Genomic DNA, 21,059 nt, shown 5'->3' on the forward strand with positions numbered 1-21,059 from the left:
GTTTAAAATATCTCTGAATAAAATATCAGTAAAATATCAAAACATAATTGGGCGTATTCAATGTCATACAACTGTTGTGATTTTTTTAAACAAAATGTAGTTGTCCCACACTATTGCCGTATTTCCACCACAACACTGTAATGTCCCTTTAAAGCACATTACCGTATATAGCGCCAAATCACAACAAACAGGTTGCCCCAAGGCGCTTTATATGTAAGGGCATGGTGTGGTGGAAATTACATTTACAAGGCCAATAGTGCCCGTAGTTAAAGAATCACCCTTAAATACTTGTGGTCAAATATCCAAAGTAATGTAAAGTGTGATAGAAAGGTGAAGAAGAGTGCAAGCAGGGTGGAGACATGTCTGACAGAAGGTTATCTGCAAAAATGAAGGACAAAGTTTACAAGACTTTGGACAAGTGTGAAGTAAAGATGCAGGGTATACAGAGAGAAGGATGCTGAGGATGGAGCCACCAGGCAGAAGAGGGATGCCAAAGACAAGGTTTAGAGGTGTACTGAGGGAGGGCATGCAAGTGGTTGGTGATACAGGGGACAACACGGAGGACAGGGTGAGATGGAGACACTGTAGCGCCCCCTAACGGGAGCAGCAGCGTGAAGACAAAACCAACTGTAAAATAAATTATCAGGTTAGAGATAAACTGATCGATGGCCAAAGCATCTTAAAACTGCTTAACTGGGTTTTAAAAACAAATACTGGCTATTTAACTGGTTTTTAAACAGCTTGGAGTCAAACAGTTTAAAGTGGATTTTACAGGCTGAATTTTGTCTTTTTGAGTTCAGAGACATTGATGGCATCTTGTCCAGTTTGCTAATATTTAAAACAATTAAATTGTTTATTGTAATTACATGGATTAAACTGGAAGTTGCAGGATTTAAAATTTGCTGTAATGTCCTGAATATTCGAGTGATCTGCTTTGATTTAACGTCCAGTATTCATTCAACAGGAACCACAGCACCCTGTTTACATCAGCTTATCTTCTTAAAATACAAAATGACTTGCAAATGTGGATATTTTTTGCAGCGTTAACATTGTCCTGTATCATCTTTCCTGCCAAGTCAGCGGATGCAGACATCAGGGCCGAACGCAAATCAATGAGTGGATGAAAACGAGAGGATATATGAGAATTGATGGATTTAAAAAAAAAAAAAGAAATTTGAAGGCTACTTTTGCTGAACCGAAAAAGTTCAACTGCAACAAATCGGTTCCCTGCAGTGAAAACATCAGCAGTGAAACGCCGAGTGAAAATAAATGTTTCAAGCAGTTACCAAATGACAGTGAAGCAGCAGCGGCTCCAGACGAGCAGCCAGGGAGGCCACTGCCACCCCTGAAATATCATTAGTCAACTCTAACTTTCTGGCAGCGCCTCTGCTTTAGTTACAATTATTTTAGTTTCATTAAAGGAGTTGCCGTGTTATGAACACAAAGGCAACACGGTGCAGTGATCAGCAGTACTGAGTATTTACTGCTGTCTATTCTTTCATCTCTTTGACAGAATACAGTTTTAAATATTTTCTAACTCTAAAGCTCTCATTACCTGCCTTTTCTAGGCTGTTGTGTCCAACTGTACCAGAAAAAAAAAGTAATGAAATTTAGCAGGAAAACAGATGTCCAGTCAGCAGCACCTTCCAACTGTTGAAGAGCCTAAAATTTGATGCTCTGGGTGTCACCATGGTAACGGCACTGACTGTGGGTCATGACTAACCCATACTAGGATAAAACCATGGAGTGCAGGTGACAGCATGGGCAGGACGAATAAAGCTCCCACCACCCCCCGATCTTCAAGTTACAGACATGCTAAGCTACAGGCTAACCTTGGTTTGGGTGTTTATATTTTTTGGATTGTGCGGTTGTTCTCTTAACGGTTTGCTTTTGTGTGAGCATTAAAATAAGTTTTTTTTTTTTTTCTCAGTAACAACTAATGTCATCAAACTCCTGATAACTGTGAAAGATGCTAGCACCACTAAGATACAAAAATAAGACAAAAAAATTTAACTCAATGCAAATACTGCAGCACAGACATCTTACACGATCCATCAGGAGAACTAACCCCACAGCAAACAATATTATTACACAGATTGGACGCCACTGTTTTAAACTATCTATATAAAGATCAAACCCACTGTTTTTGTTCCAGGCTGTAAATGTGTTTATTTCTGTGCTAAAGTTGAAAATTTTAACATGAACTCCTATGGGAACATGCTGACTTTTGGAGCCAGCCTCAAGTGGCCAGTCGAGGATCTGCAACCTTTTCTCCTTCCAGGTGGGCCTCATTTTGGACAATTAAAGTTTACCGTCTGCTTTTAACTGAATCTGCCTCAAAATTTAACATCTCACCTTCCAGATCAGTCCTTCTCGCCAATCATTTTAGTTTTTGTGTAATTGTACAATAAAGTTGAAGACACAGACTGCACAATGAAGGAAACTATACCCCCCCACACACACACTTTGATAATACTGTGGTGCCGCCTCTGTGAACGCTGGCCTGTGTTGAGTGTGTGCGAATCGGGTGCAGGTCTGCTACTTGAGATAGGATGTGGAGGGAGTGAGGTGGGGCAGGAGAGACGCACACAGAGGAGTTCACTTCAGGACATGAGCCTGATTAGAAGAGCGATCCTCAGCTCGTCTCCTGATTAGTTGGAGGGTTTTTTTTTTCAGTTCAGCGGCATCTCTCCTCTTCCTCCGTCACATGCAGCAGAAATGGTACCAAAAACTGTTGGGACTCCGATGAGGGATGGATGCTGACCAGGTGTCAGCAGCGACCCAGAAGGCCGAAGCTTTTTGTGTCAACTGACCAGAAACACTGCAGTGATGAATGTAAATAATCCACGCTACCAACCCAAACGCTCCCACATTAACACTCCTGGAAATTTGAGAGTTTAAATTCATGTAGCATTTACTTGCTGAAGTTTTTAGATGTTGTGGAGCGAATATTACATTTGATGCCATCAACCATTACACAGGGAATTTCCCAAAACAGCATGTTTAACCAGGACGTGTTTCTGGAGCCCTGGAAGCTGGTGGTGAGATCCAACAGTAGAATAACAAATATTAGTAAATTAAGATGTTTGCTGGCAGAAGAAACATTTTTCACGTTTTCCATTTTGGCTGTCAGTACTTATTACAGCGTGCAAACATTCAATTACAAAATCCAGGAATGTTCCACTGAGTCAGGAACAAAAACACTAAACAAATAGCAGGACAACAGCACACACTGGAACTACCACCTTAATACGTAACATAACTAAACACTAAGACAAACCCTAAAGATAAGAACAGAAAGTGCACTGCTGGAGTGCTCGTGTGCAGCGTGGCGTTTGTTCCGCTGCTTGGGGTCAAAGGCCACCGGCATGTCTCTCTCTCTCTCTGGGGCTGGGGAGTGGGCGCGGCGCTCCTCTGCCCGCCACCTGGCACCGGGAAGCCCGTGTCTCAGAGAGAGAGCGCTGCCAGGCCTCAATTACAGGGGAAATAATCCAGGACACACTGAAGCAATTACAGCCTCGTATAAATCAATATGCTTTGGTTTAAAAAGTGATCTGCTCCCAACACTCCAGAGAGGCTCTGACTCAGCCGCCCTTTGATTTCTCAGAGAGGGGAGCAGTTTCTGCGGAATCGGGCCGCGACGCTGCATCAGCTGCTGCACTGTGGTTTAACCTGTCAGTCAGGCTGAGGTGACACAGACACGGGGGAGGACGAGGCTGCACACAAGCAGAAAGCTGCAAACAAACATTCATTCTAACAGGTGCCTGTCAACATTTACCAACATTTTCCTCAACTTTACGAAGCAGAAAACATACAGTTTGTTTTTGAGCACCATGCAGTCGAGTTTGTCCAACACGAGCTGCTGCTGCTGCTGGGGGCAGTTTCCCCTCCTGACAAAGCATCAGGAGTTGAAATCTTTTTCATAACAACACTGCCCCCTTATGGCTGAAGATTATCACTGCAAAATCTCTGCACAGCTGCTGATCTGCACACATGAAGCATCACAATGACTACATGAAGCTCCAACACCTTAACACATCCCAGCTCCGTTCAGAGTTTATGAAGCAATCTTCTGCTCTGGAGGAACAACAGAAAAACGCTACGTTCAGGACAGATTTATTTCATAAAGTTATGAAGCAGAAACTGAGCAGATCCTCCAAACAGCTCAAAGTAACAATTCAACTAGGAAAATTCAAAACAAAAAACAACAAATGAATTCTCACAGCGGAACAGCACAAAGTAAAAGTTAGCAGGACAAACCAAAAAGTAACAAAGGGAAATTTAATGACATTTGGTGAGCAGATAAACAATGGTCTGGGAAATACAGGATTTAGATTTGGATGTGATCCAGAATACATTCTGGACCTGGAATTCAAAAGAATGTTTGGCATGTCGCAACATTTAACTGAAAAAGGTTGTGAGAGGATGTCAATGAAATTTGGTGGATTACGTCCGAGATGAAGGATTTTAATATGAATGTGATCCGGAACATGTTTTGGATACAGAATATATGGCCATGGTGGAGGTATGTGCTCCCAACTGAACAACTGAGTTCGTATATAATCTGTATATTAAAAATCTATATAACAAAAACAGCCCTCCTACTGTTACCCAGATCTGATGTGAAAAGTTTTAAAATAAGGTCGATGGACTCGGCAGAAAATAAACTTCCTAAAAGGAGAACTGTAGGAAACTCTGTGGTCATAATTACACATTCAGCAAGGAAGTCGCACAGAAGACAACTCACGGGGAAAATGAGAGCAATTTGAGATTTCTGACGTCCGCCAATCCAGATCCGGATCACCTCCAAACTTCAGTGGAGTCTTCCAGGCCCTCAAATCTATCTGTGGTGCAAATGTCAAAATTTGTGCAGTAGCTTTGACATAATCCTGCTAACAGACAGACAAATAAATAAATAAGCGCAGATGATTTTATTACGTCCTTAGCGGATGTAAAAATGACATCACCACAGAGGTAACAGTCATCCAGGTTTCTGACTTAAGAGACACATTAAGGGTTTTAAATTAAAGCCAAATCATTTTCCAGATCGAGTAAAAAAAAAAAAAAAAAAGTTATAAAAAAAAAAGCTGCTTTGCATCATCTGATTTTTTGTTTCCTTATGTGAAGTCAGAAAGCCGGTTGAAGCTTCTTTCTTTGCAGTGATTCCATAATTTTTTCCAGGAGTCACTGGAAGCATCAATTTAAAACAAACAAAAAGATTGACATCTTTAGAGTCGTGCGAGACGTTTGTGGCCTCACTGATTAAATTCCAGTGCGCGCGAACGGTTCGACTGCACAGTTAGCAGGTCTGATAGCTTCCTGTTCATCTCTGAAGTAGCATTTTGTCACGTTTCGGGTTCATGATAAACCAGAAGGTGAGTTCTGATACAAAACACGGAGCCCAAAAACCAGGAGTTTTTAAATTGAGGTCAACATGCAGGTCACAGACACTGTGCAAAATATTAACTTGAATGCACCATTCTCATTTTATTTACATAAAGCTACACTTTGTACTGCGATTTTATGTTGCAGTTTTATGTTGCGGTTTTGGACTTGCAGTGTTTCACATCTAAACTCGTGGTTTTTTTTCGTGCACGTTACTGATTTATGAAAATTCACAGCTGTGAAAAAGTGAAAGCAAAGATCACTGTGGTGGAAGCAGCGTGGACGTTGTGCGCGCGGCGCAGCAGAAACCGGGCTTTGCAGCCGCGAGTCGTAACCCTGAAAATCCGGCCTGGACTCGTCCCAAAACCAATTTGTTTGACTTCAGAGAAATAGGTGTAAAACTGCCAAATGCCACCAAAACTAATTTAATTATATATATATATATATGTGTGTGTGTGTGTGTATGTATAAACATGCGCATACAGGAAAAAACAAAACACTAATTCTGATTGGTTAAGGCACAAATCTGCATTAATAAACAAGTGTCAAACAAAACACGTTTTACACTTTAGGGCGAACATGTAAACATTTAGCCATCTTATCGCGGCGGCGTGTATCAGGACACTGAGTGAGCTGATTGTATTTTAACACCTCATCACATCCACAACTGAAAAAAAAAAAAAAAGCCTGACATCAACACTGAAGGAAGATAAAGAATTCTACTGAAAGTCTAGTTTGGCTTCCTGTGTAAACGACTCCAGTTTGACATCGTGAGACAGCGAGTGCTGCCACAGGGCCTTTTTGTTGAGGAAGGCCAGCTTACACTCCTGGCAGGCGTAGCTTTTCGTGTTGCCCATGTGCGTCCAGCGGTGCTTCTTCATGTGGTAGGACAGTCGGAAGCCTTTGTTGCATATGTCACATTTAAATGGCTTCTCGCCCGTATGGATGCGCATGTGAGTCTTCAGGTACCCCGACTGGATGAAAGCTTTCCCGCACATTTCACATTTGTACGGACGCTCGCCAGTGTGGTACCTGTTGTGGAGGCGGAGCTCGTTGGCGGTCAGGAAGGTCTTGCCACACACTGTGCACTGATGTGGCCGCTCGCCCGTGTGGATCAGCTCGTGCCGCTTCAGCGATGTCTCCTTCATGAACTGCTTCCCGCAGCTGGTGCACGGGTAGCGCACACCAATGTGGATCTGTTCCACGTGGTTGGTCAGCTGCAGCTTGGTGCGGTAAGCCATGTCGCACTGCGTGCAGGCCCAGGGCCGCTCCTCCGAGTGCGTACCCATGTGTACGGAGAGCTCAGAGGCCGAGCGGTAGCACTTGCCACACTGCCAGCAGAGGAAGGGCTTCTCGCCGGTGTGTTTCCGCTGGTGAACCGTCAGACAGTTGGAAGAGCGGAACTTCTCCGAGCACATGCTGCAAGCGTACGGGAACTCGCCTTTGTGGATCCTTTCATGGATGGCGAGGTAGGACAGCTGGATGAAGGCTTTGCCGCACTGCGTGCACGGATAGGGGCCGGTGAAGTTGTGCTGCTTCTCGTAGTGTTCCCTCAAACGCCGCAGCAGGGTGAAGGTCTTGTCACACATGGTGCACTGCATGGGGCGGTGCATCAGTTTGTGCCTCTCAAACGCATCCTCGTTGGCGAGGATCTTACCACACTCTTTGCAGTAGAGGGGGTCGTGGATCCTCTCGTGCACTTTGAGCATGGTCATGCTCTTGAATTCTTTCCCACAGCCCTTGCACTTAAACACCTCCTTCACCTCCACTTTGCAGACGTTTTCCTGATGCTCCTTCAGAGCTGAAGGGTATTCAAAGTGCTTGCCGCAGTTTGAACACCACACCGGTATCTTCAGAGGTGGCTCCTGGTGGGGATCGGCACCGGTCAGATCTCCGTGGCTGGTCCCTGCTCTGGGCTCCTTTTTCCACATGGAAAACCGTGTTATTTTCTTGTGGCACACAGCGTAAATCTGGTGGCGTTTCAGCCCGTGCATGTGCTTGAAGCGCCGTCTGCAGTATATGCAGTGGTACGGTCGGTCATCCGTGTGACATTGTTTGTGCCGGTTCAGGACCTTTATGCTGTCAAACACTCTGGCGCAAATCGGGCAAATTTTGCACGTCTGTTGCGACACAGACGACAGCTCTTCAAAAGCATCAACAGCGGCTGCATCCAGGCTATTTTTAACAAAACTACCCGTTTCACCGCAGTTCTGAGGATCGGCTTCCGCCAAGATCTGCTCCATGGTCTTGCTTTGTTCCTCGCGGATACCCTCATGTCCGTGGATGATCTGGTGTTTCTTCAGCGTGTCCTTGTACTTGAAGCCCTTCTCGCAAGTGATGCAGATAAAAGGTCGCTCTTCGGTGTGTGAGCGTAAATGCTTGGCTATGTCGGCGGTGCAGGGGAGGATCCGGCTGCAGATAGGACAGATTTTCCCGTCTATCGCGCCGTCCAATGGCAACTGCACATGAGCATGCTGGACTTCTCGTCTCTTCACAGCGACTGGAGCTTTTTTCAGCTCTTTGCTCTTGCAGATCTCTTTCTGATGTCTCCTCAAAACATAAAGGTTCTTGAATTTCTTCTCGCAGTAACAACACTTATGCGGACGGTCCTCCGAGTGGGAAATCATATGGCGCTCCATGTCCATGTTGCGAGCGAAGAACTTTCCACACAGAACGCAGTTCTTGCTGTCGGCTGTGTCGGCGGCACTGGGATCCCCTACATCGTCTTCTTTGGCACTCCCATTGGTTTCCTCACGCTCATGGACCCGCATTCTGTGCCGGTTCATGTCATATTGATCCCTGAAGCGCTTATCACAGTTGGCACACTTGTACCTGAGATCTCTGCTTTCAGAGTGGATTTCCTGGTGTCGCCTCATGGCCGCCGCACGCAGGAAGGTTTTGTTACACACAGGACACGTCTTGTTGTTGGGGTACTTTTTTCTCTGTCTCTTGAAAATAGGTAACGAGTCTTTGTCATTAAAATCTCTTTTCTTCAATTGAATCCTTTTGCTTTGTTTGAGTGGCTGGAAAGATGCTGGTTTGAGGCTGCTACTGTCTGCGTCACCGATGTCGCCCCTACTTGGCCGAGAAGTCTCTACGGTGCCTCCGTCCTCGTTTGCAGATTCTTCTTGGTCAGATGGATCCTCGATCTGTATGTAGTCCAGCAGCGTCACCGTCTGACCCTCCACCTGGACGGTCATACATCCGTCCATCTGCTCCGCAGGAGGCTGAAGCTGGATGTGATCTGCATCGATAACAACCTTCTCCAGCTGAGGGAGCGACAGTGAAGACAGGATACAGTTCCCAAAGGAGGATGGAATGCTCTGAGTTTCATCTGTGTGGAGGGGGAAAAGCAAACAAACAAAAAAAACTTTGCTGCTCATTTGATCGACTTTAAACACTTTAAGGTGCAGCTCAGAGACGAGGCTCACCACATAAATCCACGTGTCCCAGCACAGTGTGGTACTGCAGCACCGTTTTCAGCTCCTGCAGCTCAGGAACAGCATGCACACACTCCTCCAAGGCACACGGGGCAGCACTGAGCATGGACGCAGTCTACAGCAAAGACATAAAACAAACTGAAACCAAAATCTGATTCTACAGATGTGGAATAAGGAAGTAAAGTATATGATGGAACAGTTGTCCTGTTGTTAAAGCCTTTCACTCTGACACAAGTAGACTTGGGGACAGGCTGAGAATCGACTATCTGAGAAGGACTGAGGAGAGTCGCTGCTTCCTCACATCAAACGCAGCCAGCTCAGGTGATTCAGGCATGTGGTGAGGATGCCCTCTGGTAGTCTGCCTAGAGAGGTCTTCTAGGTATGTCCAACTGGAAGGAGGCCCTGGGGAAGACCCGGGACACGCTAGAGGGATGACAGGACTGGGCGGAGGACAGAGAAATGTGGGATCAGCTGCTTCGTCCGCTGCCACCATGACCTGGACCCCAATAAGCAGCAGAAAATTAATAAACGAATGAATGATGTCTACCTCTTGGTGGTTTGGGGGCGTGTTCTTGTTCTGTAAAGATATTCCAGAGAGCCTAAAACTCGCCCTGGAAGAGACACCAATCCATTGCAGGTTACTGCTCCAATTGAGGCTGGTACCACTACTGCTGGGTCTTGGTCAAGGATGCTGGTAGCTTCAGCAGTCTCAGTCTTTTGGGTGGCACGCCAACTCTGTAACCTCTGATCTACCTGGTCCACAAACCCGATGGTAGCAAGTTAGCGTATTCCCAAGACGCTTCTTTGACAGCCACATTAGCCACATTTTTCCCCCCTCTAGAAAGCTATAACACATTTGACCAGTAACTTAACATCAGGAGGCGATACATGGGTTCTCAGACCTGCTGAAGATCAGGAACAGGAAGAAGCCTCTCCAGCCTGGACAGGAAGTCCAGCAACAGCACCTGCAGAGCGCCATCATATTCCGGGCCAAAATCAGTCGGAAAAACATCCTAAAATAAATAGGGGGGAAAAAAAAATTAATCAATGTCGTCAGGATGCTCCGTTTAGCTCAGTGGAACCAAACATCAGGTTACTGACCTGGAAGAACTTCTCCTTTTCTTCCGGGTCTTTCAACAATAACTCAACTTGATCCACAAAGTTTGATTCTGGAAACTCGACTGCTTCAAAACATGGCTGGAATTTTTAAATAAATAAATATAAAAATCCACACATCAAATAATAAAGAACTAAACATGGTATGCTAATGAGCTAACCTGCGCCGCCCAGGTGGATATAAGGGTCCTGATCTGACTCAGGTGCATTTCGATGGATTCCACGTCCGTGATCTGCTCAGCCCGACACAACTCCAGAACCACCTGCAACCGGAACTTAACATGAAAACACAATTCACAACTGAGGGCAAAAACAAACGGAATTATGGGAGCTAACATGAAGCCCCACCCACTTTAAAATCTAAAAGGTAAAAAAACAAAAACAAAACATAAACAAACCAAAAAAAAAACCCAAAAACATTTGATCGGTTGTTTTTTCCCCTCTTCTCTTCCTGAAAGTTGAAACTTCTTCATGATATCATGAAAATGCTTCACACTGACGGATGTTTTGGGTGCTTGCGCCGCGCCACAAAATGGTACAAATGAAAAAAAAGAAAAAGTCTACAATGGATGACATATGCAAAAAAAAAATAAATAATTAAATTATCAATCAGGTGAGTTTATTGCAAGACTCAGAGACAGGAGAAACTTATTTTTGTGTGTGTGTGGGGGGGGGGGGGGGGGGGGCAGAACTAGTTGTCTGTAAAATTAACCATTTTTGGTGTAGCAGCACAACAGTGCCATCCGCAGGTCTGGAGGAATGCAGAAATATACAGTGATCAACCACAGGGTCAAAGGTCAATTCATGGAGATAAGGAAAGAATTTCACATCTTTCAACCAACACGAATTATTTGAAAATGTTCCTCCTCGTCCTCCTCTGTGAAACCCGGGCAGGGCATATTCCAAACCCAGCGCCCTCTGGACTTGTTTGTAAACAGTTTTTACCCGCGCTCGGAGTCCCAGGAGGAGCTGAGCCTTCTGGTCGGCATTCAGGAGTTCAGGCACAGAGTCCGTAACCATGCTGATGAACTCCTCCACCATCCCGTAGTCCTGCACGTGGCCCCTCTGGACCACCTGCCACATGGCTGCAGACACCAGGCGCAGCGGCGGGATGAAGAGACGCAGCGACGGCAGCATCAGGTGACAATCTGGGGGGGCAGATAAATAAATAAACAAAACATGGCCACGAAACAACATATTAGTCTGATACATGGACAGAATCCAGGACGAGATCAATGTTTTAGTGACAGACGGATTTTGTTTCTTCAATATCGTAAATTATTTGTTGCGGCGCATCAGGAAACAGGAAACAATCACGTTTCACCTGAATACGGCAGACACAATTATCGTATTTTACGGCGTGTAAATCCCTTTTTCTTTTTACTAGTTTGGGAGGTCCTGCGGCTGATACACTGAAAAGTCACATTCATTGTTGATACTAATAATTATGACTATTTATATGTGATTTCCCCTGGAATCAAAGGACTAAACAAAATAAACTCTAATAATAAAAGAATTAATGTCAATAAAAAAAATTAAGAAAATGAACAAATACACAAATTAAAGAGCTACAGAGGTGGTCAATGTGGCGTGGGAAAGGGAAGTCTGGGGTCCCCTGCTGGAGCTGTTGCCCCCGTGACCCGAGCCCGGAAAAGCAGCTGAAGATGAGTGAGTGAATGAGTGATATTTTGGAAAAAGGTGCAACTTATACTCTGGAAAATACATTACTTTTTGGAAGTGGGAATGTGGTGGTGGCCATCAAGGACCCACAGTGGTTCTGTAGCATGAAGTGTTTCCTGTAGGATTTTTTTTTCTTTTCACTCTGATACAAGTAGACTCAGCAGGCACCCCCCACAAATAGTATTTACTATTATTAGAGCTTCACTCTAACAGGGTGGGGGGCTTTCAATCCCTCACCTATCTGGCTACACCCCTGAACTGTCTCTGTACCAGGATGTTTTTTGTGTAAATCGCTCCCTGACTGACCTGGCGGGTGTATCACAGGTGTCATCTGTCAGAAACAGAACTGGTGTACATTTTAAGCAAAAGACAGCGATAGCTGTTATCACTCCGCGCTAATTTAACTGGACGAGGCCGAGTCTGATGCTCTCTCAGATACACCAGATGGACTATTTCATAGAAAAAAGAAAGAAAAAAAGAACACTTAGTGGTTGAACTGACAAACATATTTCCATTGAACATCTTGCTCCTGGGTTTACTTTAACACTGATCAAATAAACGTGTGTGTTACAAACGAGAGATCGTTTTCCCCTTTAGTAACACTCTTGGTGCCATCAGTGTTCTTGGGCTTGATTTAAACTACAAAAATGGAGCTACCTCGGTGTGTTTTACCCTTCGTGCTGGTTGCTAGGACACGCAGTGCATTATGGGAGCAGAGACCAAGTAGACGTCACAGAAAAATTCTGTGTACGCCTCTGTAGCTACTGAAGCAGTTAACAACACTTTCAGCTCCGCCACTTTTACGAATATATACACACACATATATGTAATAAATAAAATGAGTTAAGTTAATCCAGCGGGACACAAGAGTTCACAGATGTTGTAAATTTATCCACTGATATCGATGCTGCCTTCACGGACTGGAAAACGCGTGGGAACCTGGATCATAAGCACCTTTAAAGTAGTAGACGCTGCTGTTAGAATCTTTACTTTCCTCGTTAACCTCATCAAACGTGGTAACAGCAACGCACACGTTTGTCATGATGTTTATCATCTTTGTTAAAGCCGCAGTTAAACGTTTTGCTGGACTTGGTGTTAGCCGTTAGCTGTGTTTTAGCAGCACAAAGCAAAAACACGTAAAAGGAATCATGTCATGTTACTTTTTTAAAATGACTAAACTGGTGTTTGTCAGCCACAGCGCAAACACTATTGTCATTAACTTTAACAACAAACCGGCATGTTTCATTAACTCACTCAACCACCGCCATCTCACAGCGGTGTACGCCATGTTCCAAAACGGGCGCACATCACCTGAAACGAAGCTTGATAACTCACGATTCAGCGACGCTGTGTCGATTATTCTTCACTTACCGTTCACCGAGCGATGCGGGTTCTCCATTTCGTCTTCAAAAATTCTGAATTAGCGCAACAACTAAACTCGGGGTTGTTGTAAGTCGATGTCCGCCCGACCCTGCGGCGCGAGCTGGCGGGGAAGAGGAGCGACTCGACGCTCCGCGCGGATTGCGCAAGCGCAGTAGTGCGTTCAGGTTCCGTCGGAAAACCCAACATCCACCAAATGCGTTCAAAGTCTCAGGGTTCGAATGTAGTTCGCAGCTGCAAAAATCGTCTCACCGAGTCATGTGATCGACGGGTGCAGCATAACATTCTGACAGTAGGTGGCGCGCTAGTTTCATTATAGCCAGAGTCCCTTTCTAGAAGTTTCAAAACCGTTGGAAACCGTTACACATTCTTTTCAAGTGTTTCGAAACTAAGAATCACAGCAAAAATAATAATTTTGAAATAGAATAAAACAGAATCAATGTATTTTCTGATTCTTCTTGACATTTGTACTTCCACTGGGTTTCTTACATTAAAAAATGTTCATTACTTTCATGTGACGTATAATGACGGCAATTTTATTTATATATATATATATATATATATATATATATATATATATATATATATATATATATATATATATATATATATAAGTATGCCAAACAGGAAAATATACCTATTCAACTTATCTTGGGGTGTCCCTGGCAGCAGGTGTACCTTTGTGGTCATACTGTAGTGGGGGGGTGTCTTTCCCCAGTTTGTCCAAATGAAGCTGTTAATACTCAGTGCTGATCTGACAACATCGGGCAAGTTGTTCCAGGTGTCTGTGGTTCTACGTATGTGGGACTAATTATTGATATGGAACGTTCTCTTAAAGTTCATCTTAAATACTTGATCTCTAAATTAAGGGTGAAACTCGGCTTCTCTTATAGAAACAAGTCATGTTTCTCTCTCGGAGCTCAGAAGCTCCTGATAACTACTACTTTTTTGCCTGTACTAGATTATGGTGATGTGTATATGTGCGCTTCAGCCAGATGTATAAAGTCCTTGACCCCTGCTGTACCGTTGTGCTCTGAGATACATCACTGGTTGTAGTCACCTCACTCATCACTGTGAGTTGTATGCCAGTGCTGGCATGCCCTCTTTGTCTATAAGGCGATATATACACTGGATGACTCTGGTTTACAAGGCTGTTATTGGGTTGCTTCTGACTTATTGATCTAACTTTCATCAGAGATCTGAAAGCCGCTGTGCTTTATGCTCGAATGACATGTGCTTTCGTGTACCTCATGTTCGGACTGAAATGGGACAGAAGGCTTTTAGATTTCTGCTCCCTCTGCTTGGAATGTCCTCCAAAATGAACTTCAACTGTCAGCTTTGATTGTTCTGAACGCTTTCCAATCTATTGTAAGAAATCGAGAATGGAAATCTTTTGAACAGTGCCTGTGTTTTTAAATTTACGTAAAACACCAGTGTCCTTTTCCTCAGAAACTATATTGCCATTTGAACACAGGTTGTAATCTCACGCGGATAACACAAAGTGACATGATCCTCATAACTTTGCATTGATCTGGATAGAATTTAAGTCGCAAGATTTCTATCCAATAAAATATACTGTTGATATCTTGCTGGAGATTCACACTGTCCCATAACTTTCAAGATTGGTCAAAACCCTCTGAGAATATTGAATAGAAACCTGAGAATATGGACTGACCTCTGACAATATTGAATGGAAACCTGAGAATATGGACTGAACTCTGAGAATATTGAATGGAAACCTGAGAATATGGACTGAACTCTAAGAATATGGACTGAACTCTGAGAATATTGAATGGAAACCTGAGCATATGGACTGAACTCTAAGAATATGGACTGAACTCTGAGAATATTGAATGGAAACCTGAGAATATGGACTGAACTCTAAGAATATGGACTGAACTCTGAGAATATTGAATGGAAACCTGAGCATATGGACTGAACTCTAAGAATATGGACTGAACTCTGAGAATATTGAATGGAAACCTGAGAATATGGACTGAACTCTGAGAATATTGAATGGAAAGCTGAGAATATGGACTGAACTCTAAGAATATGGACTGAACTCTGAGAATATTGAATGGAAAGCTGAGAATATGGACTGACCTCTGAGAATATGGACTGAACTCTGAGAATATGGACTGAACTCTGAGAATATTGAATGGAAACCTGAGAATATGGACTGAACTCTAAGAATATGGACTGAACTCTGAGAATATTGAATGGAAACCTGAGAATATGGACTGAACTCTGAGAATATTGAATGGAAACCTGAGAATATGGACTGAACTCTGAGAATATTGAATGGAAACCTGAGAATATGGACTGAACTCTGAGAATATTCAACATGCTGACCCACCTTAGATTTCCACACTGATGTTCTCGGTACATCACCACGGACCCACTAAACATCCTAAAAGACATCAAAGAACACAGAGCGGCTGATGTGGTTTAAAGTTTGGTCATTTATTCAGTGTCACGGAACAACAGACCTGCAGCTGGAGTGTAACATTCCCAAAGTTAAACTCAACCACATCCCTGTTTCTCACACCATGTATAATTTATATTTCATATATATTTATATTTTTGTACAATATACATGTTGTCATCAAAGGAGAGAATAGCAAAAGTTTCCTGGCAGAGTTGAGTAAAGGTCCCATGCATGTTTTTCACTGCGTGGAGGACAAATGTCTGTTATTTGCAAATGAACGTTCAGACAAAAGGAAGCTGGAGCACAGAGGAACACATCGTCAACGACAGTAAACAAGAAGAGCCATGCTGCCCGAAGTGCACATCCAGACGTCAGCCTTTAATTCATCATAAAAAGACAAAAGGGAAAGAAAAAACACACCCTTTGACTTCTGCTCATTTACTCAGTGATCATTAAGACACGTTAGATTTGACTCAGAAAAAATGTACAATCAGTGTGTTTTTGTGAGGATAAACATGATTTTGAAATGATTCCGTGTGAAGCCGGATATTTTCTTCAGTTCAGTCCTCACATATCTGGACATGGACAAAGTTATTTTTATTGTCCCTCACGACACGTTAAGAGTTAATATCAGCTATCTGACCTCACGGCACGCTCGTCTGGTCAGTCCCGACCATATATATATATATATATATATATATATGGAATATTTGTAGTTGTTTGGAGGTATAGATGGACAGTATAACTACAGTTAATATTCTACCCTGATAAGTAGCCATATATCATATTTTTGTGATCATATGATGACCTCTTGATCTTAGATGACTTTGAAAGGTCTAACTTAAGGTTATGACTGTTTAACTCATGGATTAAACATCATACCAGGTTTGTGTGTCAGGCCAGGATAAGGTGGTTCAGAACCAAATACTCCAGTGTCCCTGAATCACAAAGAATCAGTTCTCACCACTTGTCAAACATTTCGATCTTACACTCTTGAGTGTTCTTTACATTGATTATCTGCTTTAACACTAATGTGCCGTGATACCTAAAACAACTTTGTGGAGATAAATTGCGTTACTTTCAGTGTTGATCCACAGTGTGAAGTTCAGTTTGTGGGACGTGTTTTTTTTTTTTTTTTGAGTAACTAAAATGGTAAAAACCACTCCTTTTATGGAACCAACTCTTTTGGTTACAATCTCTAAAACAGTTTGTTTTTGTATCATTCTTCGGGTTTCTGTCATTCACTGACCTTGAAGGAAACGTAAGTCAGCTGATGGTTGACTTTTGTCCTCCCTCACATTGCTAATTCATTTGATTGGCTGTTTGGTGCGACTGTTTTGGCAGTGAAATTGTAGAGAATCAAAAGGTTTGTGTCATTTAATGCTCTGGTCAAAAACACTGAAGGAATGAATCTTTGTCAAAAGGTAGGTTTTGTTTAGTGTAAATATTAATTTGTTCACATTCAGTCTGATGCGTTGCCACGTTACCAACGACGGATTCATGATGTCACACTTCAGGTTTTTTCTGAATCCAGTTCCAAACTGGAACAAACATCACTGGTGTTGAAATGCTGCCAAGTGTTGGAGGAAATATCACGTACATTATTTTCTTATAGCTTCATCATTACATAAATCTGAGTCAGACAACTTTATGTAAATATTGCTTCATTTATATATATTTTAAATCTCTTTTTTTCTCTTTTGTAAAACAAAATAGCTGTGGGATGCAAAATAAACTGCATACGAAAATAAAGCTGCAGGATAAAACATTTTATTTTCTGTGGCTATTTACAGAATCATTTTGACGTTTTCATCCCTGACGCTGTGCGTGCATGGCAGCATGAGCGAGGAATGCATGCAGACAGGCGTCACACGTTCACACGTTGAGCTGCTGCAAACGGGGAAACATCTTTTTGGTTTGCTGCTGGAATCAACATATTGCACATTTTGTCATCATCAGAATTCCGCTGCTTCGTTACATTCATCAAACACAATGTATTAAATTTCATCCTTTATCATCATTTAGTAAAAAAAAAAAAAAAAAAAAATCAGTAAAAATTAACTTGTGGTTATTTAGTGAGTTGCGTGAATTTAACTTTTTAAGTTATTTAAACCTCAGAGCTGCTGCTCATTTTTATTCATTTTAATTTTTATAGTGGAACTTATGTTTCTAAAATAAAAAAGTCTGAAATTATTCACGCAATCTACGATGTTAAATGTTTTATGTTCTCGTCCACGTCTGAAAACAAATTTCACTGATTTTCATGAGGATTTGCGAAATAATTGGATTTGACCTTCAAAATAAAACATTATTATTGTAACATTTTGCTGTAAAGTGTTTTAACAGGAACAATAATATTAAACAGACTAGAACAACAGAATCCTGCAGTCAATCATAAAGCTCAGGATGGATCCGGAGACATAGTGGGTGGAGCCACAATATTTTAAAAGGTTTCAAGTGTGAGATTTGTCATTCAAACAGTCAAAATAATAAAAATCAGTGTTATCAAGAGGCTTTGTGTCACTCTGTGTGCGCTGAGAGCAGACAGAGACATGGGCGTTATAATCAGTTTGACCAGCAGAGGCACCAAAGAGCTCATGCACAGTTTTAGTCCAAATTCCTGGACGGGTTCATGGATCTACAGCTGTCTTTAGCCTCCGGACAGGTCAGTCCCTGCTGAGGAAGCCCTGAAGTCGTCACCACTAGTCGACATGTTTAAAGGACCGTAACCAATTAATTTGATGTTTAAACCCAAAATATAAATGCAAGAAAACAAGAGTTCCAGCTGAAGGCCACCCAGGCACAGAGCTGTGTCAGGGAGGGCACCTGGTGTGAAATTTGTGCCAAATCAACACTCTGACCTGCTGTGGCGAAAACAGGAGAGATTGAAAGGAGATTATATTTGTCCAAGTTGGAAAGTTGAGCAGAAAATTAAAACGACCTCAGAAATTACGGTTTCTTCAATTCTGAATCTATGTTTGAATCGCGGGAATACGAGGTCTGTTAGAAAAGTATCCAACCTTATTATTTTTTTTAAAAACCATATGGATTTGAATCACGTGTGATTACATCAGCCAAGTTTGAACCCTCGTGGGCATGCAAGAGTTTTTTCACGCCTGTCGGTGACGTCATTTGCCTGTGAGCACGCCTTGTGGAAGGAGTGGTCCACCCCCCTCGTCGGAATTCCTTTGTCTGAGAAGTTGCTGAGAGACTGGCGCTGTGCTTGATCAAAATTTTTTCAAAAACTGTGAGGCACATCTGAGTGGACACCATTCGAGAAATTCAGCTGGTTTTCGGTGAAAATTTTAACGGCTGATGAGAGATTTTGGATTGTTTCTATCGCTGTAAGGACTTCCCACAGAGCGGGACGTCGTGTAGCGCTTCAAGGCGACGTCGTCATCCTGTTTCAAGCTGTAAACCTCCAAATTTAAGCCTCTGTTGACCCAGGACGTCGTGAGAGAACAGAGAACTTTCAGAAGAGGTCGGAATCAGCAGTTTATCTGGACATTCCACTGTTAAAGGAGATTTTTTTAATGAAAGACGTGCAGACGGATTGGTGTGTCGGCTCGCAGCCGGCGCGCCCGCCACAGGAAAAACACCTCCGTTGGAAGCCTTAAGGACAAGTTGGAACATGCCCTGCTGTTAAACAATTTCTCAGATACTCACTCAACTGAAAGCCACCAAAAGCCGCCTGGATTTTACAAATGGTTATCAACACGGAGGTGTTTTTCCTGTGGCGGGCACGCCGCGTCGGCTCGTCCGCACATCTTTCATTAAAAAAATCTTTAACAGTGGAATGTCCAGATAAACTGCTGATTCCAACCTCTTCTGAAAGTTCTCTGTTCTCTCACGATGTCCTGGGTCAACAGAGGCTTAAATTAGGAGGTTTACAGCTTGAAACAGGATGACGACGTCGCCTCGGAGCACTGCGCGATGTCCCGCTCCGTGGGAAGTCCTTACAGCGATAGAAACAATCCAAAATCTCTCATCAGCCGTTAAAATTTTCACAGAAAACCAGCTGAATTTCTTGAATGGCATCCACTCGGATGTGCCTCACAGTTTCTGAAAAAATTTTGATCAAGCACAGCGCCAGTCTCTCAGCAACTTCTCAGACAAAGGAATTCCGACGAGGGGGGTGGACCACTCCTTCCACAAGGTGTGCTCACAGGCGAATGACGTCACCGACAGGCGTGAAAAAACTCACGCATGCGCACGAGGGTTCAAGCTTGGCTGATGTAATCACACGTGATTCAAATCCATATAGTTTTTAAAAAAAATAAAACTGTCGATTTGGATCGATGTCCTCAGACGGCCGACAGGCCGACACAGAAAAGCAGATTTAAAGCAAAACGCAGGATTCACACTGACGGAACAAACATGCAAAATGAGTAGACGCACAGTGAGAAGAGCGTCTGTGCAGGGAGCAACCTTTAGGGGGCGGCGTCCTGCACGCCAGCTGACAAAATAAACAAAAAACCAACCAGCACGGCATATTTTACATGCTTTGTCCCCGGTGTCTGTCCTCTCCCCCCTGCAGAAGTGTCCCATGAAGTTAAGTTCTGCATAAACAGCCAAATGAGGCTCAGCTGGCGACGTGTCATGCAAAAAACGTCGACAGAGTTGGTGGAGGTGATTTCCCAGCTGGTCGTCTACGTTTTCATGTTAATGAGCGCTGCGGCTACGGCGGCGGCGGCCGTGCTGGAAGCGCCTGTGATCAGTTTCAGCGCAGCAGATAAACACAGTGAAACGACATCAGATGTGAAGTCCTCCTGCTGGCTTTGCTACGACTCGATGTTTATGGTGGGATTACGGCAAAGGTTTGGCGTCAGACTTTATTCTGTTGAATCTAAAATCTACTTTTAAAGCAAAAATCAGTGGATTTCATGCACGTATCCCAGATGAAGTCAGAACTCGCTTATCGTTGTGTTGTTTGCTGTGGGGGAGGATCAGTCCGACCCTCTGACACATCCATCAACAATTTAAAGGGAATCCCTGGCCAGCTGCTCTCCATCACTGGAGGGGGGGTCAAAGGTCGCGGGTGCTCCGTGGAGGCCATCACACCACCGAGCCCTTGGAGGTGGAGAGGTGGATGGAGTGGATCCGTATGGCCAGAGTTTTTTCCAGGTCGTGCAGGATGTCTGAGCAGATGCCGGGGTTGGAGGCGGGGCTCTCGAGGGGCGGCGGCTCGTACAGGAGCTGCTTGAAGTTCTCGAGTTCGATCAGCAGCACCATGTTCTTCAGGAAGTAGCCCTCAATGAACACCGTCAACTCCGCCGCGCCTAGGAACTACAAGAGCAAAGAAGAAGAGCGTTTCCTGTCAGAGGCCCGACAACAACAAACAACAACAACCAATAACAACAGCACCAATAAACAAGGACAACAACAAACAATAACACCACCAATAAACAAGGACAACAACAAACAATAACAACACCAAGAGTGAGAAATCAAAAAATAACAGCAATGACAATAGTAACAACAAACAAACAACAACAACAACAAGCAATAACAATAACAGCAACAACAAACAGCAAGGACAACAACAAACAATAACAAGAGTGAGAAAAACAAAAAATAACAGCAATGACAATAATAGCAACAACAAACAAACAACAACAAACAATAACAAC

General features: G+C 43.3%; 2 protein-coding genes across 3 annotated transcripts in view; both read right to left on the reverse strand.

The window, feature by feature from the left end:
* Positions 1 to 4,004: 4,004 nt before the first annotated feature.
* On the reverse strand, positions 4,005 to 13,151 carry LOC117504146 (zinc finger protein 11-like). Its single transcript, XM_034163533.1, has 7 exons — positions 12,993 to 13,151; positions 10,887 to 11,089; positions 10,103 to 10,204; positions 9,927 to 10,022; positions 9,728 to 9,838; positions 8,817 to 8,940; positions 4,005 to 8,719 (listed from the first exon to the last, which is right to left on the reverse strand). The coding sequence occupies exons 1-7, from the start codon at positions 13,018 to 13,020 to the stop codon at positions 6,105 to 6,107; spliced, it is 3,279 nt and encodes a 1,092-aa protein (XP_034019424.1). The 5' UTR covers positions 13,021 to 13,151; the 3' UTR covers positions 4,005 to 6,104.
* A 7,308-nt stretch (positions 13,152 to 20,459) lies between these two features.
* The window catches only part of LOC117503741 (ankyrin repeat and BTB/POZ domain-containing protein BTBD11-A), a 207,973-nt gene continuing 207,373 nt past the window's right edge, over positions 20,460 to 21,059 (reverse strand). For both annotated transcript variants that reach the window (XM_034162964.1, XM_034162965.1), the window contains one exon: positions 20,460 to 20,715. In XM_034162964.1, coding sequence (XP_034018855.1) covers positions 20,485 to 20,715 — 231 coding nt within the window. In that variant the 3' untranslated portion in view covers positions 20,460 to 20,484. The remainder of the gene's footprint in view (positions 20,716 to 21,059) is intronic.

This window comes from Thalassophryne amazonica, chromosome 22 (assembly GCF_902500255.1).
Source record: "Thalassophryne amazonica chromosome 22, fThaAma1.1, whole genome shotgun sequence".
Lineage (NCBI taxonomy): Eukaryota > Metazoa > Chordata > Actinopteri > Batrachoidiformes > Batrachoididae > Thalassophryne > Thalassophryne amazonica.

What these genes read in the sequence shown, in the direction of transcription:
- LOC117504146 (XM_034163533.1), bottom strand. Translation starts at nt 13,020, where the DNA reads ATGGAGAACCCGCATCGCTCGGTGAACG. An exon ending in CCCGCATCGCTCGGTGAACG is followed by an intron (nt 11,090 to 12,992) that starts GTAAGTGAAGAA and finishes CTGCCCCCCCAG; the next exon opens with ATTGTCACCTGATGCTGCCG. An exon ending in TATCCACCTGGGCGGCGCAG is followed by an intron (nt 10,023 to 10,102) that starts GTTAGCTCATTA and finishes TAAAAATTCCAG; the next exon opens with CCATGTTTTGAAGCAGTCGA.